The sequence below is a fragment of the Paroedura picta genome, chromosome 4, assembly GCF_049243985.1.
Source record: "Paroedura picta isolate Pp20150507F chromosome 4, Ppicta_v3.0, whole genome shotgun sequence".
Classification (NCBI taxonomy): Eukaryota; Metazoa; Chordata; class Lepidosauria; order Squamata; family Gekkonidae; genus Paroedura; species Paroedura picta.
Genome location: NC_135372.1, coordinates 125,972,745 through 125,989,182, shown reverse-complemented (window position 1 = coordinate 125,989,182; position 16,438 = coordinate 125,972,745). Strand labels below are relative to the sequence as shown.

Below are 16,438 nucleotides of genomic sequence, written 5' to 3'. Positions count from 1 at the left end.
TGCCCTCCCTTGAGCATGAGCATCACTTGATAACTGCAGCGTAGAGTCATATGTTTATGGGCCATCTGTCGATAGTTCTTCCTTGTCTCCTGAGATTGCCCCAGACACTCAAATATTTCTTGGCTGCATGGTTTATTTCTCTCTAGTGTGTTATGTGTGAGTTGCACGTGGGTGTTTAAACAGACCTGTTTTTCTCTAACCACTTCTACATCATCTCTCTTTTCATGTAGGCCGATCATATTAATACAAGATCATGGAGTTTTCTTACAACGAAGATCAACTGCTGGAGAAGGACCAGAAGCAAGGAAACAAACCATTTACTAAAGATGAATTCAAGTGTGTTGGTCTGAAGCAGCAGAATGAAGTTTGAGGCCCGGAGGTGCTGTTAGACTCATACTTTGTCCCGCTTTTTAATGATACAGCAATTTTTGCAACACAAATAGCTACATTTGTGCTCAACATTACTTCTGTTTTACAAAGAATAATAATAAAGTATGTAGGAATGAAGAGCATGCTCTAATTTTTTTTCCATCCAGAAGAAAGGAACACTTTCTTCTTTCCAGAAGAAAGGAGAGCCAGTTTGGTGTAGTGGTTAGGAGTGCGGACTTGTAATCTGGCATGCCAGGTTCGATTCTGCACTCCCCCCACATGCAACCAGCTGGGTGACCTTGGGCTCGCCACGGCACTGATAAAACTGTTCTGACCGGGCAGTGATATCAGGGCTCTCTCAGCCTCACCCACCCCACAGGGTGTCTGTTGTGGGGGGAGGAATGGGAAGGCGACTGTAAGCCGCTTTGAGCCTCCTTCGGGTAGGGAAAAGCGGCATATAAGAACCAACTCTTCTTCTTCTTCTTCTATTTTGACAGTTCTTAAGTGTGTTTAATTCGATGCAGGTTTCTTACCTTTAATGAGCCATGCTTCCATTGTGCAAGGAAACCAGAAGGCAAATTTTAACTTGCTTCTACCTGGAAATAAAAGAATACAGCTTGCCAATGAACGGTGGCTGGACATCTTAAGGCAAGTTATTTTATTCATTCTGTTTTTATCCTCCTTTCTTCCAAAGACCTCACAATAGTATATATAATTCTATCCTCCTCTATTTTATAACAACTAGAAGAAGAAAAGTCGGTTCATATATGCCACTTTTCTCTACCTGAAGGAGTCTCAAAGCGGCTTACAATCACCTTCTCTTTCCTCTCCCCACAACAGAAACCCTGTGAGGGAGGTGAGGCTAAAAGAGCCCTGATACTACTGAAGAAGAAGAGTTGGTTCTTCTATGCTGCTTTTTTCTACCCAAAGGAGGCTCAAAGCGGCTTACAGTCACCTTCCCATCCTCTCCCCACAACAGACACCCTGTGGGGTAGGTGAGGCTGAGAGAGCCCTGATATTACTGCTGGGTTGGAACAGCTTTATCAGTGCCGTGGGGGAGTCCAGAATCGAACCCGGCATGCAAGATTAGAAGTCCGCACAGCTAACCACTAAACCAAACTGGAGTCACAGGCAGGAGAACTGAGGTTGGGACAGTGGCTTTGGCATCACACTGCTGTGCTACATCATTTCTGGCGCAAAACTGGAAGTCACGCCGTGATGTTGACATAGCAGACGTTTTTGTGAATCCAAGAGCACCGTGTCAACATGACAACATCCTTTCCAGTTTTTGCACAGCAGAGCTACTTAAAAGCCTCCACCCCATCTTTCTCCTGTTGGCTTGTCATCATATATATATCATTGATTAACTCCCACCCATCTGGTAAGCCCTTCCAGGGCCAGAAAGAAACCCCAGGGTTTCACAAAAACCTGGTTTGAGAAAGCATCCCATATACTCTGCACTTTCCTCCAGTGAAGCTGTTTTCTGTGGTCTGGAGTTGTCATTTCAGGAGAATTCTAGACTTCACCTTGAGATTGATGATCCCAATTACAGGCAGGACTGCTAGGTAGGGTTGCCAGCTGGCCGGAAGAAAACTGTCCTTTCCTTTTAATCCAGGCTTAATGTGTCGAAATGGATAGTGGAAGCTTTTCAAAGCATGGAAGTAAATAATGCCCCCTATTAAGTAAAATCCTATTAAACTTCTAGTAAGCAAACAGGGCGTTTTTCTCTTGACCAGTCAGTAATCATACTTCTGAACTGGGGAGAAGGGGGCAAAAGACAACATTCTGGAGGTGGCCATAAGGAGCTGAAAAAGGAAGGTGCTCAGAGGAAAAGGTAACAAATAAATAGTTTGGGGGCACATCCATTACTGCTTGGATGGACAGTTCCCATGTTTCTGAGAAATAAGTTTGCAACATGGACATGCCCTTAACGTGACAAGGTCCTTCATATCTATGTATTGCTGTTTAAAAGAATAATGGAAAAATTCCTGTTATTTCCTAGAAATGTTGTTAAGCTTAAATGTTTGAACATTCTTAAATTCTCATCCAGGAGTTACAAACAAATGAGCTGTATGAAGTCCCTCTCAAGCTGGTCTCACCTCTGAGAAGAGCTCAATAAATGGTCTTTGCTGAGCCTCAAGGGGTGGAGCCTCAGCCCCACCCCTTGAAATATGGGCATCATCATAATCTTATGCATTGTTAAATAGACAGCAACTAGATAATGTAGGCAAAGCACAATGAATGCACTAAAATGCTGAATAAATGCTCATTGTAAAAAACATCTGTTGCCAGACTTGGATAATATTGACTTTGTGGCCGTCTTGATTTAAATCCATTCCTGAAGTCAAGAAAACCAAGGATTTAAAAAAAAAATTCTGTTCTTAATACTCATGCTGAAGATGCAAATACTCTACTGGAGACTGAGAAAAACATACTTTGTTAATACAAATCAAATGCAAAGACCTACCCGGCGTGAAGCTGCCAACCACATAACTCATTTCCACCAGAGAAATCCCCTTTACTTTGCAAAGAATTACAGGGGTGTAAATGCACAGGAGATTGCCGTAGCCACCACTTTCACCCAAACCAAAAATGTTATATATATATATTAACTTTGTTAAACATTTATCAGGTGATATGACCATTTTTGGTCGGGTTGCATGCCCGCCCCCTCCCAAAATGGCCAATGATGAGCCTGGAGGGGGTGGGAAGGAGAGAGACCCTGAGTGAGCATATACACAGCTATGCTTCCCAACCACATTCTGCACAATCACGCCATTTCTGGGGTTTCTCAAAGGTTGAAGAATGTTTCAGGGGTTTCTCAATGGTTAAAAACTTGAGCAAGGATTCCTTAGACCAGGGGTAGTGAACCTGTGGTCCTCCAGATGTTCATGGACTACAATTCCCATGTATTGTAGTCCATGAACATCTGGAGGACCACAGGTTCACTACTCCTGCCTTAGACTATTGTGGCCAAATTATTTTCTTGACCAGCCATCATTAGTAGTTCTGAGTTAGAAAACACCTGGAAATTTGAGGGGTGGAGCCTTTGGAAAGTGGAGTTTGTGGGGGGGAGGGGCTTCAGTGGGGTATAATGCTGTAAAGTCCACCTTCAAAATCAGCCATTTTCTCCAGGGGAAAGGATCTCACTGGCTTGGGGATCAGATATAATTCATGGAGCTCTCCAGGGTGTTATCTGGTGGCTGCCAACCTTATGTATCAGCTTACTACTCAGTAGAAAAGACAGTCCAAAGGAAGTCTGTTACACTAGCACTGGGGTTGCTCTTCATCTGTTTTTGGATGGCTTGGTCCCATGTGACAATAGCAGGATGCTCATGCATATAACTACGGTCAAAGAAGGCAGATTTGCTTAGGTTTGTTAAATATGATTGATCTTGTTTTGCTTTCAGTCGCAAATGCAGTTTTTTTCTATTCCTGCTAAATACAGGGACGACTTGCCAACCTCCAGGTACTGCTTGGAGTTCTCCTGCTATTGCACCTGACCCCCAGATGAAAAAGATCCATTCTCATGGAGAAAATGGCTGCTTTGGAGAGTAGACTCCATGGCAGTATATATCAATGAGATTCATCCCATCCCCAACCCCATCTTCGCCAGATTCCGTATTTTCCAGCCCATATTTTCCAACTCCACTCCAGTCAGTATTGTAAGGGATGACAAAGCAATCCTAAGCAGAGTTACATTGGGATAAACCCATTGAAATAAATGGGCCAAGAAGGTTGTAGTGCTGCTTAGGATAGCACTGTCAGTCTCTTTACACATTCTCATAAATGTGAGATATTATGTTAGATTTATTCACACTCAGTAGGACTTGCTTTTCAGTCTATGGGAACTTCCCAGGGGCTCCCCATCCTTTCCCCTATACTCTTTCTTAATGGACTCAGCCACAAGCATTGCTGCCACTGCCATGAAAGCACGGAACTGGCTGTTTCCATTGACCTGGGCGTGGTGTTCTTGTATAGTTACCACTCCTGGAAAAGGAGTGGAAACCACCTCCTTTCTTCCCTCCAGTCCTTCTTGGACATGGTGGAGAAGCATGGCCAGCTGACATCATTTCTGGCCTGATCCTGGAACTCCACAGAGCCTGAAAAATATTTCAGTGGCTCCTCCACAGTCCAAAGGTTGAAAAAGGCTGGTCTAAGTAAACATTCAGGTTCACATTAACTTATTTATTCAGTATTTCTATCCCCCATTTCTCTCCACTAGGGATTTACCAAAAAAAAAAAGTTGACAAAATTAACTCAGACAAAGCAAAAACTCAAAGTAAAGTAACTAAATAACTAAATACATGACCATTAACTGGAACCCCAGGGCTGACTCATTTGGGGCTATAGGTTGCAAGGTGAGTCTGAGGTTGTTGACTTTCAGTTTGTGCCTCTAGCAAAATACCTGCAATGGAGGAAGGGCAGATGTTCAGCCCAGATCTCATTCAGGTAGCATAGATGTCCCTAGTCTCTCTCCTATGATAGAGAGGCTTTGGACTGCTCCCTGGTTAAATACCTACAAGAGGAGGAGCAAAAGGCTAGATCTCATTCAGCTAGCATTGAGATGTGCCTAACCTTCCTCTTTTGCTCCATTCTACAATCCAAAGCAAAGGCCAAGAATACATCAAGTGTTAAAGTTCAATGTATTTGTGTCTGTAGAATAACAGGAGGATGTAGGATTCTCAGTTTCTGTGAACTTTGCACACCTTTTCTTCTGTGGTTTTGTTGTTGCTGGTCTTTGTAGAGCCTAATTTTGATAATTTTGTAATGTTGGTCTTGGTGAGAAAGGTGGATGATAAAAATTATTAGTATTATTATCATTGATTACATTTCTATACTGCCCTCCCGGAATCTGCCCCATGTTTACCGCAGTCCTCCTATCTATCTCTGTTTTTTTCACTGAACGCTCAGTAACATTTAAAATCTTAAGAAATACATAATTAAAAATCAATTGAGTCTGAGGATTTCATTTAAAAATAAATAAATAAAAATGAGTATGATTACAGTAATTTATGAAAGTTTTCCTCGTCCATATGATGGGGCAGGCTAGTCATGGATCCATTGCAGACTCTTTCTGCTTCTTTTGTAAGGCTAAAAAATTAATATTGACATTAAAGTACCCACTTATGCGCTTGTAAATCAAACTGGATTGGGGATTTCTTTTCACATTTCACCTTCTCAGTAAATTCCCAGGATAGGTTCCTAAGACCGATTCTGCACGAAGGCATAAAACTCGCACTGCCTCCTGCTTGCAAACACTCAGTTGTAAGCTGTGAGTTTGCAAGGTTCCTCATGGGAGACCCCTCCCATGTTTTCCCGCCACCTCCTCACAGCATTTTGCCTCCCAACGAGGTTGCAAGGGAAAACATTGTGAACTTCTCCCCTCCCCGCTCCTCAGCTTGTCAATCACCACAAGCCACCAATCCCATCACAGCGGTTATTTCAGGAACGCAAACTACCTCCCCCCCAAACCCCTGAATTATTTTTTTAAGTGCACTTCCACGTTGCTATGGAGAAACGCCACAACACCTAAGCATTTTTTTAAAAACACTTCCCCGTTGCTGCGGGATCATGCCACAACAATAAAACATCCCCTCCTCCTTTTGGGATTCTTGGTGTAATGGTCTCTATTTATGTTTGGGTGGATTTGTGATAGGCTGGCCATGGTAACTGGACCCTAATGAGTGATTGTTTGTTCATAGTAAGGTGTTAAAACAAAGAGCATGGATGCTTAGCCGGGAGAGGGCTGCTTCATCACATGCCTCCCTTTCCCTGTTCATGCCCCACCACCAGAAAACACAAACAGTAATGTGTTTTGGCTGCCCGATCCCAAAATTACCATGCATAGTGAGGAGGTTTTTTTTTAACATAGGGCATGTAGCTTTGCAGTCCTGCAGCAATGTGGACCACGCCATTTTTTTCAGGAAATGGAGAGGGGAGGGTGGATGTGAGGGTAGGCAAAATGCTGCTGAGATTGTTGCATGTTTCTCCTCCCACGCAGGATTGCCCCTGATTGCTCCCCGGATTGCTGCGTGGCAAGAAGCGGCAAATCGAGTTTTGGTGGTTTCCCTCATAGTGGAGCAAATCTGCTGAAAACTCGTGCCAACCCTTGTACAGCCTAGGGTTGCTGCTGATGTCATGCGGAAGCAGCACTAAAACCCGAGAGCAACGAGAGGCTGTCCTTGGGGGCAAATTCCTCATGCGGAATCGGTCTAATATTTACTCACTAGCATTTGTGACATTTCCCCTCCAGGGCATGTTGAGTTAGTCACGCAAGGCATTCTTGTTGTTCTTGTCAGTTTTCTAATTGTTACTTGTTAGTTTTTGCTACTTCAAGGCCCAACTTTGTGCTACAAGCTTTGCTAACACTCTGTTAAAAAGTCACTACCTTCCAAGAACCGGCAATTTAACACAACATAATACTCAACGCATCGGGTAGTCTTTCTCTGTTGACCCTCTGGCATGGACAAGAAAAAGTAGTGCTTGAGCTGACATGGAGAAGACCAGAGTCATGGTTTGTGGGATTTGCAATCTTCTAGCTTAGAGTCATCCCTTGGGAATAGACTGAGGAGTAGCACTGATATCTACAGTTTTAATGAAATATCATAAATCAATTTGCATCTCAGACAACCTAGAACTCTCAGACTAAGGAATGGGACAAGGTCTGCTGTCCTTAACAGCAGGAAGGAAAGAATGAGGAATTCATAACACATTCACACCATACACACTTCCCCCATTTTGCGGGGCAATTTTTCTAGTGATTTCATAAAATAAAATTGGCCCATTCAAGTGTTCAGAAATGGCTTGCATGAATTGTTCCAGTGACATTCATAGCTTTAGATGGGTAAAGGCACCAGGGCTGCTTTGTGGAATGACCTCCCCAGTACAAAACCGCTGTATTTTCAACTGAAGAGAAATATACCAGGCAACGTATGTTTACCATAAAATGAATAGCAGTTCTGGCAAACTAAAACAAGAACTGCAAAGTAGAATGTCACTTTTTTGAATGGGTTAGGTTTTCTTGAAAGCCTTTTGATGCTTATCAAAAGGAGTCAATCCTTGGCCAGGAGCTGCTTTATTACCCCAGAGCATCAGACAATACCTGATACCCCCCAAAAAAAACTACAAAATGCAACCTTGAAAACAGCACATGGAAGTCAAAACCAGACTTAACGGTTGGTGATGAATAATGCTCTTCAATTACTGAGTGCAATGCTGAACCCTTGAAAACTTTAATGGACTGGAGGAAAAGATTTCATGTTGTCACATTGTACATTTTCCCTTTTAAAATGACAGTAAAACCACAAAATGGCACACATTGTACAGTTTCTGGACTAAAGTGACAGTTAGGTGGACCCTTAGGCTAAGTGTCTTCTGTTAAAGGGAAAAATAAAATAATGTAGATTTTGTAGGGGGAAAATACAGGGGAGATATTCACTTTTAAGATGAGTAATAATAGTAGTCGTGGTAGTATCTTACCCGTCCCGCTTGTCGAAAATCGGCTCGCAAGTGGCTTACGGTGGTTAAAAACTCAACAAATATCATCAATTGCAATAAAATAAAAAGAATCTGGGGGTGGGGTTTTTTGGTAAGGTTTCAGCTGACAGTGGAATGAATCTTCCTACCTGCTGCCTCTTCTCTGAATGTCTCTTGCCTCAAAAACTCGACTCAAGTTCAGATCAGCCCTTTGCAAATATTAGAGTGGTATTGATTTTATTTTTTAAAAATCAACCACCATTAAATGGGTGGCCATAAAGCTGCTTTTGTTATTTTTTCCATTTCACATCTCAGTCTAATGACTTACCTCAGTCTCGTAACCTTGAACCCATTTCAAGTGGATAAGGACACACATGAATCAGACCATTGTCTACTCAGGCTGGCAACAGCTCTCCAAGGTCACAAGCAGAAGTCTTTCATATCTCCTACTGAGATGTGAGGATGGAACCCAGAACCTCCTGCATGCAAAGCAGAGGCTCTCTCCTCAAGTAGGCAAGTTCTATTTAAACAGCTTGACCACTCCTGTTTCCGAGGCTCCAGATACATAACAGGAGTTTCCCTAGTTTTGATGACTGCATACACATGAATACATGCCTTATATCATATCAGTACATCAAGACCAGAATTGCCTACTTAGATAGCAGGGGCTCTCCGGAGTCCTAGAAGATGAAAAAGAGTTGTTTTTTATACCCCACTTTGAGAAATGGGGATGGTCTCCTTCCATTTTAGAAGAAGAAGAAAAAGAGCTGGTTCTTATATGCCGCTTTTCTCTACCCGAAGGAGTCTCAAAGTGCTTACGTTCACCTTCCCTTTCCTCTCCCCACAACAGACACCCTGTGAGGGAGGTGGGATGGAGAGAGCTCAGAGAGAACTGGGACTAGCCCAAGGTCACCCGCTGGCTACATGTGGAAGAGTGGGGAATCAAAGCTGGTTCTCCAGGTTAGAGGCCACCGCTATGCCATACGAGCTGCTAGGCAGATCTACTGTTCAATCCTTTCAGTTGGAGACGTCAGGGATTGAACCTGGGACCTTCTGCATGCCAAGCAGATGATCTGCCACTGATCCATGGCCCTCCCCTAGTTGTAGGTCTAGTTGTGACTACTCTTGCTCCTCACTATGACAATTGCCTGAAGAGAGAAAAGATGTCCTTAAGTTCCTCCACAAATCTAAAACAACGGAGCCCCTCCCCCTTTGGAGCTGAATAGACACAGAGTCTTTATCTCACTACAGATTCTAATTTTCTGCCCCCAGTCATTTCCTCTCCACTTTAATCAAGCTGATTACAATATGCATTGTACCTTTCCCTCATTTACGGCACCCCTTCCACCTTCTGACTTCTGACAAGGACTTCGATCTCCATTGCTAATCTACTGTGTCTGGGGAAGGGAAGTCTCAGAAGTTTATAACCTGAACTTCTTGTTGTCCTCTAAGGTGCAACTAGATTCCAACCTAACTGTTCCACTTGTCAGTATTACAGTGGAAAAAACCCTGCATTATGAGGTATGAAGAAATGAAGCAACATCTTACTATTTGCACCCCTGTGTACTTTACCTAATCTGAACGTCGCTGACCACTGCCCCTGTTCCCCTCCTGACTCTTTACACTAAACATTCCAGAATGAAAGCAGGTTTTTGCTGGCACTTGACATTTGCGGAAACCGACGGCAGCACTTCAGCAACTCTAATGGATTCTCAAAGCAAGGCCATGATATTGCTTCTCATTTGGGAATTAACCATCAGAAAGGGCTTATTTTTTAAAAAAAATCTGAAGGAGTTACTTGGCAGCAACATGAACAAAGGAGGTGTCCGTGCAAAAGGGTACTTAACAAATTGCTCAGAAAGCAAGTTATTGATTGTGTAATTTGACTCCTGTATCATCATTTCCTTCAATGCAATTTAAAATTTTCAAATCCTCTCCCCCCTTCTGAAGTAGTACATCTAGCTTTAAGAACATCAGAAGAAGAAGGAGGAGGAGAAGTGGTTCTGACATGTTGCTTTTCTTTACCAGGAGTCTCAAAGCAGCTTACATTCCCCTTCCCTTTCCTCTCCCCACAACAGACACCCTGTGAGGCTGAGAGAGCCCTGATATTACTGAAGAAGAGTTGGTTCTTATATGCTGCTTTTCTCTACCCAAAGGAGGCTCAAAGCGGCTTACAGTCACCTTCCCTTTCCTCTCCCCACAACAGACACTCTAAGGTAGGTGAGGCTGAGAGAGCCCTGATATTACTGCTTGTCAGAATCAGGACTATGATGAGCCCAAGGTCAACCAGCTAGCTGGAGGAAGAGTGGGGAATCAAACCCGGCTTGCCAGATCGGCGCTCCTAATCACTACACCTGGCACTATACCAAGCTGGATGAGATCAGTGGTCCATCTAGTCTAGCATATTGGACTAGAGCACACCCCGAGCACATCTGCGCCCTCCCTGGGCCACTGGCTGTGCTCGACATGAGCGGGGGGGGGGTCTTCAAAGCCCGTCCTTAGGGAGTCTAGTTAATGAATGAATCCATAACGACTGAAGAAAACAATGAAATCAAGCGTCAAATCAGATCCATTCTTCAGGGCTTGTCCATCACTGTTGTCTCCCATGTCCCTCACCTGTAAAGAAGACTGCAAATAAGAACTATTTGTGCAAAAGCAGGTACCAGGCTCCCTTTAGCACTGGGGAAGCACATGCTGTCCCCTCTTAGCTTTGGGATTATGGACATGCCATCTCAACACCCAACACGTTAGGGGTTTGCAACCTATGATAAGGCTCAGTGAGGAACCAGATGCAGGTCTCTTATAAAGGAAAAAAATAAACATTAGGGTATATTGGAGAAATATGTGGGATAACCAGTATGCAAAGGAATAACTAATATGCAAGTATAACCGGTATGCAAAGGAAATGACAAGCAAAGATTTTTTTATGGGACTGAAAAGGTATTGTACAGAAATGGAGCTGACAGAGGTGACAAGTGGCTAGTAATCCAAATGCAAACCATGCACAGATTTATGCTTGTGCATTGAAACAATCGCTCAGGATGCTCCTGCGTGTGTTTATGAATTATTGTGAGCTTTCACACGTGCCATTTCCTAATAAAGAACTTGAAGCAACCTGTGTTTGGGTTGTTTAAATATTATGGATTGTTAATCAAAATTGTTGTTGTTAGGTGCGAAGTCGTGTCCGACCCATCGCGACCCCATGGACAATGATCCTCCAGGCCTTCCTGTCCTCTGCCATTCCCCGGAGTCCATTTAAGTTTGCACCGACTGCTTCAGTGACTCCATCCAGCCACCGTTAATCAACATGGGAAGCTGTATATTTTCAATGATGGATTCCCTTTATGGATCTCACACTCTGAACATTGGCATAGCTTGACTCGTTACTTGTAAAAGCTTGCAGAGTCCTGCAATAGGTTCGCCTTTCCTGGAGGGCAGCAAAAGTGAGCCCACAAACATGCCGCTAAAGACTTGGGCACATGGCCACCCAGAACTAGCCTGCATGTGACTGTCTACAATGTGGAGCTGTTGAATCAGGGTAACAGTTGTGGTCTTGCACATGATTTCTAATTTTGGAATTTAGCAGTTTTTTTTTTTTTTAATAAAACTCCTCACCCTGACGCAATGGTCAGTTAGCTGAGAGCACTTCAGGTCAAAGAGAGAGGAGAGGAAAAGCCAAGAATGCGGTCTGAGATTCGGCACCCTGATTCTATCACTGGCTTCTATGCTACGGGGGAATGAGCAATCGGATCTCCGTAGCTAGACATGCACATGGTTGTTACTTGGCTTCATTAAGCAGGCACCGACCTGTGGAAGCCCCATGATAATATTCAAATGGAAGTAATTTCGGGTGCCCACAAGGTCTCTAGAACAGTGGTTCTCAACCTGGGGGGAACCCCTTTGGGGGTCGAACGAAACTTTCACAGGAGTCGCAGTAGGGCAAGCAGCTTGGCTCCGGGGGGAGGGGGGCCCATCCACACAACAGCCTTGCAGGGTAGATTGAGACAGAGCGTTCGTCTGTCTGGAGCAGCGGAAAAGAGCGAGATCGGCATGGTGGGACAAGAGGCAGAACTGAACTGAGAAACCCCAGAAAAAAAAAACAATTTATATACAATCATGAACAATGGATCTTCACACCATTGGTCAGTTTTGGTTTAATTTCTGTGAAAGAACACTTGCAAAATTTTATGGTTGGGGGTTGCCACCACATGAGGAACTGTATTAAAGGGTTGCAGAATTAGGAAGGTTGAGAACCACTGCTCAAGAAAGTGCTGTTTCAGGTTCAGTGCGTCTAGAGGGAGAATTGTTCACTGTTTTTCACTACCCAAAGAGCTCTCAAAGCGGCTTATAATTGCCTTCCCAGTTGACTGCATGTGGAGGCGTGGGGAATCCAGCCCAGCTTTCCAGATTAGAAGTTGCTGATCTTACCCACCACTCCTAGCTGGCTCTAATCTTAATGGTGTAAACTGGCAAAGATGCTTCAGCCTCCTGTGCTCCCTGGCTCATATGTCACATGGCATCGGGAGACCAGTATTTGCTTTGTGTCCTGCCCACCCTACTGCAGGCTCCCTGCCTCAGTTCCGGAAGTGGATTCTTCCAGGTGAAAATCCAAACACTCTTCTTGAGTTTCTTGGACACCTTTGCAGTGCAGATGCAGGCTAAGAACCCGAGAAAGAACATCTGAAACACACCTGAAAGCATCCTCCTAGGCAATGTTACTCCTTTATAAGCTCACTGAAAGGGCTTTGACTGGAGTTATTCTTCATAGGATCACCTTGCTAGCTCTGCAGGGGTGAGACATGTGCCCACTCCAGTCCTCTGGATGTTCCCTCGAGGGTCATGAAGCAGCCCTCTTTTTCTTGTGTAGGTACCATGAATTTCTAAAGACATCAGTTGAACGTGGAACCTGTGCCTAAACAACTCCCCTGCCTTTGGCATGTGTTATTGATAGAATCATAGAATCATAGAACCATAGAGTTGGAAGGGGCCATACAGGCCATCTAGTCCAACCCCCTGCTCAACGCAGGATCAGCCCAAAGCATCCTAAAGCATCCAAGAAAAGTGTGTATCCAACCTTTGCTTGAAGACTGCCAGTGAGGGGGAGCTCACCACCTCCCTAGGCAGCCTATTCCACTGCTGAACTATGACTGTGAAAATTTTTCCCCTGATATCTAGCCTATATCGTTGTACTTGAAGTTTAAACCCATTACTGCACGTCCTTTCCTCTGCAGCCAATGGGAACAGCATCCTGCCATTCTGATGGAGATGACAGAGTCAGGATTCAGGCAGATTGCCACATATAAATACTCCTGCCACATATAAATACTCCTGAGGTACCGCATATAAATACTCCTGAGCCTCTGAGCACATGCGTGCAACACACTTAGAAATGCAGTTTTCTGTAGTCTCAAACCAGGTTTTTGAATCTACTCAGGACAACCATGTCAGGAAACGGCATTTACAACTGCATTCCACCTTCCTGTGATTTTTGTGCCACACTGTCAAAGGGTGCGTGTTGTCCAAAATGTCTTTAAAGTGTGCCTACCTTTCCACTCATTTTTTCTATTGAAAAGGGCAGTTTGAAATTTGAGTGTTTCTTCCCCCTGTATAGGACAGGGAAGGCAGTGAAAAGACTTTTCTCCTTTTCTCACCATACAAGAACTCATAAGCACTCAATGGAATTGATGAGCAGGAGGCTCAGGACAGATAAAAGGAAGCCCTTCACCAAAGAATAGTGAGCACATGGAATCCAAAGCCACAGGAAGTTGTGATGGCAACAAACATAGCATCACAAACGGACTGGATCTGGAGCAGAGGGCCTTCAATGATTATTTAGCCTCCAGAAATAAATGGGACATTCTGTCTGGGGAATGGTATTCGATATTCTTGATGCTTGGGGGCAACAATGGGAGGGCTTCTGGAGTTATGACCCTGCTGATGGACCTCCTGATGATCCTTGGGGTTTGGCTACTGTGTGACACAGAGAACTGGACTGATCCAACATCAGCCCCTATTCTTCCCCTTCCTCCTTTCCCTTCTGGTCTTTGGAGAAGCTCACTAGATAGACAGAAAGCCTTGCCCATCTGAACCGGCCAGTTTCTCTCCCCCCTCCTTTCTCTGGACTGTAGTGAAATGGATATGTCTGTTTCACGGAGGTGTATGTTTTTCCTCCAAAAAAAGGCACACTCATACCTCAAAGGAAACAAGCAATCCAGACGAGGCTCAGTCATTCTCAAGGGACTGACTTTTTCAACCTTTGGACCGTGGAGGAACCTCTGAAATATATTTCATGCTTCGAGGAACCCCAGAAGTAGTGACCTGCCCCTTCAGAGAAATGGCGAAGTAAGATGCAGGAGCCAGCCAATCGATTGATCATTTGTGGTTTCCATTTTTGAGAAAGAGACAAGGCCTGTAGAGCAACAGGGGAAGTGGGCTCCAGTGACCTCTAGTGATGTCAGCTGCCATCTTTACTGCTGGGAAAGGTCACATAAACCAGGGTTCCCTGGAACCTGGGTTGGGAATCCATGCTCCAGGGGCCGCCAATTTCACCCGAGATGGGAGAGGCCAGAGAGAAACAGAAGGCTCATATTTTGTTAACAATATGTTAGGACGTCTTGGATGTTAATAGCTCAAAAGGAGGATAGAAATTGTCGGCATAGCTAGAGAGAAAGGGAAACGGCATGAGCAATTAAAAATAGCTTCTGAAATACTGCATGCTTTACTATTACTGCAGTTGTAGAGAACTCCATCGTACTTTGGTTGCAAGATGAGCAGAGAAGCGTCACTGAAGAAACGCTAGGAAGAGTTGAATGCAGCAGGAAAAAATAAGGACAAACGTGAGAGGTGCGGACTTAGCCCATGGCATTCAGTTTCCAAGCCCTGAGCAAGGCTGTGAATGACAGGATTGTTTCGGAGGTCATTAATTCATGGGCTCAGCAACAGTCAGAAGTGACAAGTGGGTTCATGTGTCACAGGTAGTGCAGGGACCCAAGTACCTCCTGGCATCTGACCCAATCACGGTTGAGGAATAAGCCTGGCTAGCTCCTGCTAGAGGGCGTCACCCCAAGGGTCAGACAGGACCCCGTGCTTGCACAGGGGATACCTTTACCTTTAGCTCCTGCTTTGGGGGAGGGCTCTCTGGACAAGTTGGTGAAGGGTGGCAGTGAGGAGGTGCAGTGAAAGACCTCTGCCAGTCAGACCAGGCAATGCCAGGCACTGACCAGCCGACTGACTCGGCAAGGCGCCTATTCCTGCAGCGCGTGCCTGCAGATGACTGACGGTAGCCATGACGAAGCAACTCCTCTTCACCTTGCAAGTCGCAAGCGCTGAATCACCGGCACGGGGGCGGGGGGAGGTGGTGGTGGTGGTGGTGGCGACGGAGGGCCGTCCCTCCGAGTCCAGAAGCTCCCTGAAACCCGCTCCCGCGTGATGAAAGCGCGGCACTCCAGCGCACAAGGCACCTCCTCCCCCCCCCCCCCCGGCGGACCCGTCGCGTGCCCGTCCTCACAAACGCGCCTGTGCCCCGGGGCGCTGTAGACACGCGGCGTGAGCCACCTAGGACGTCCCCCCCCTCACTCCCCCCCACCCCCCCGTGTTGCTTCCAGCCCGCCGTAGGCTCGCGTGGCACGAGGCCGAACTGCAGGCAGGCACGTGGCGCGCGAGGGGCTCCGCCGGCCTGGAGCGCGCGCCGCCCTCCCGGGTTTTCGCACTCGGGCTCGTCCCGCCACTGCGCCCCGTTCCGCCCCCCGCCTCCCAGGGCCGCCCTCGCCCGGCCGCGGCCCTCCCTTCCCCAGCGGGTCCTCGCCACGCCCCCCGCTCGCCCTCCCTGCCTGCCTGCCTGCCTCCTTCGTTCGCTGGCTCTTGTGCTGGCTGCGCTTCCCTTCCCTTCCTCCGGCTCCATTCAGTGCCGCCGCCTCAGTCGCGTCCTTTGGGGCATGTCCCCGGGCGCCGGGAGCTGCTAGGCGGGCCGGGGCAGCGCTCTCTTCTCCTCTCGGGGATGGAGGGCGCCTGAGGCGGCCAGTGCGGGGCGAGGGACGGGCGGCTCTCGCGGAGGCAGGCAGGCAGCCTCGCCATGGAAGCGCAGCCGGCGGCGCCCGCGGCGGCCCCGGGCCCCGGCGCGACTCCCGCCGAGCTGGCCAAGGATACGGAGCGCCAGTTGCGCCTCCGCCTCTGCGTCCTCAACGAGATCCTGGGCACCGAGCGCGACTACGTGGGCACCCTGCGCTTCTTGCAGTCGGTGAGTGCGGGGCGGCGGGGCGCGACCGGGGGGCGCGCGGGGTCATCCCTGCCTCTGCGGCGCCCTCGGGCCCGAGCACGGAGTGGAGGTCGTGCAAAAGAGAAGCAACCCCCTCCCCGCCTGTTTGAATGGGCAGAGGCAGCTTTCGGAGGGGTTGGGGGCGCCCTCCGGGGAACCTGGGAATTCGGTCCCGGGGTTGGACCGGGGCTTCGTTCCGACGTGCAGAAAGAGCGATCCCGCCCCGGAGACTCGCCTGCTCCGCTTGGGGAAGTGCGGCCGGCCCCCGAAGGAGTTCGCTGCTGGAGGCCGGCGCCATCTCCCCGGCCGGCCGCCGTGACCACCTGTAGCTCCGAG

At 46.8% G+C, this 16,438-nt stretch overlaps 1 protein-coding gene across 3 annotated transcripts in view; it reads left to right on the top strand.

Moving 5' to 3' along the window:
* The first annotated feature begins 15,681 nt into the window (after nt 1-15,681).
* The window catches only part of PREX1 (phosphatidylinositol-3,4,5-trisphosphate dependent Rac exchange factor 1), a 253,178-nt gene continuing 252,421 nt past the window's right edge, over nt 15,682-16,438 (top strand). For all 3 annotated transcript variants that reach the window (XM_077335562.1, XM_077335563.1, XM_077335561.1), the window contains exon 1: nt 15,682-16,084. In XM_077335562.1, the coding sequence (XP_077191677.1) occupies nt 15,920-16,084 (165 nt within the window). In that variant the 5' untranslated portion in view covers nt 15,682-15,919. The remainder of the gene's footprint in view (nt 16,085-16,438) is intronic.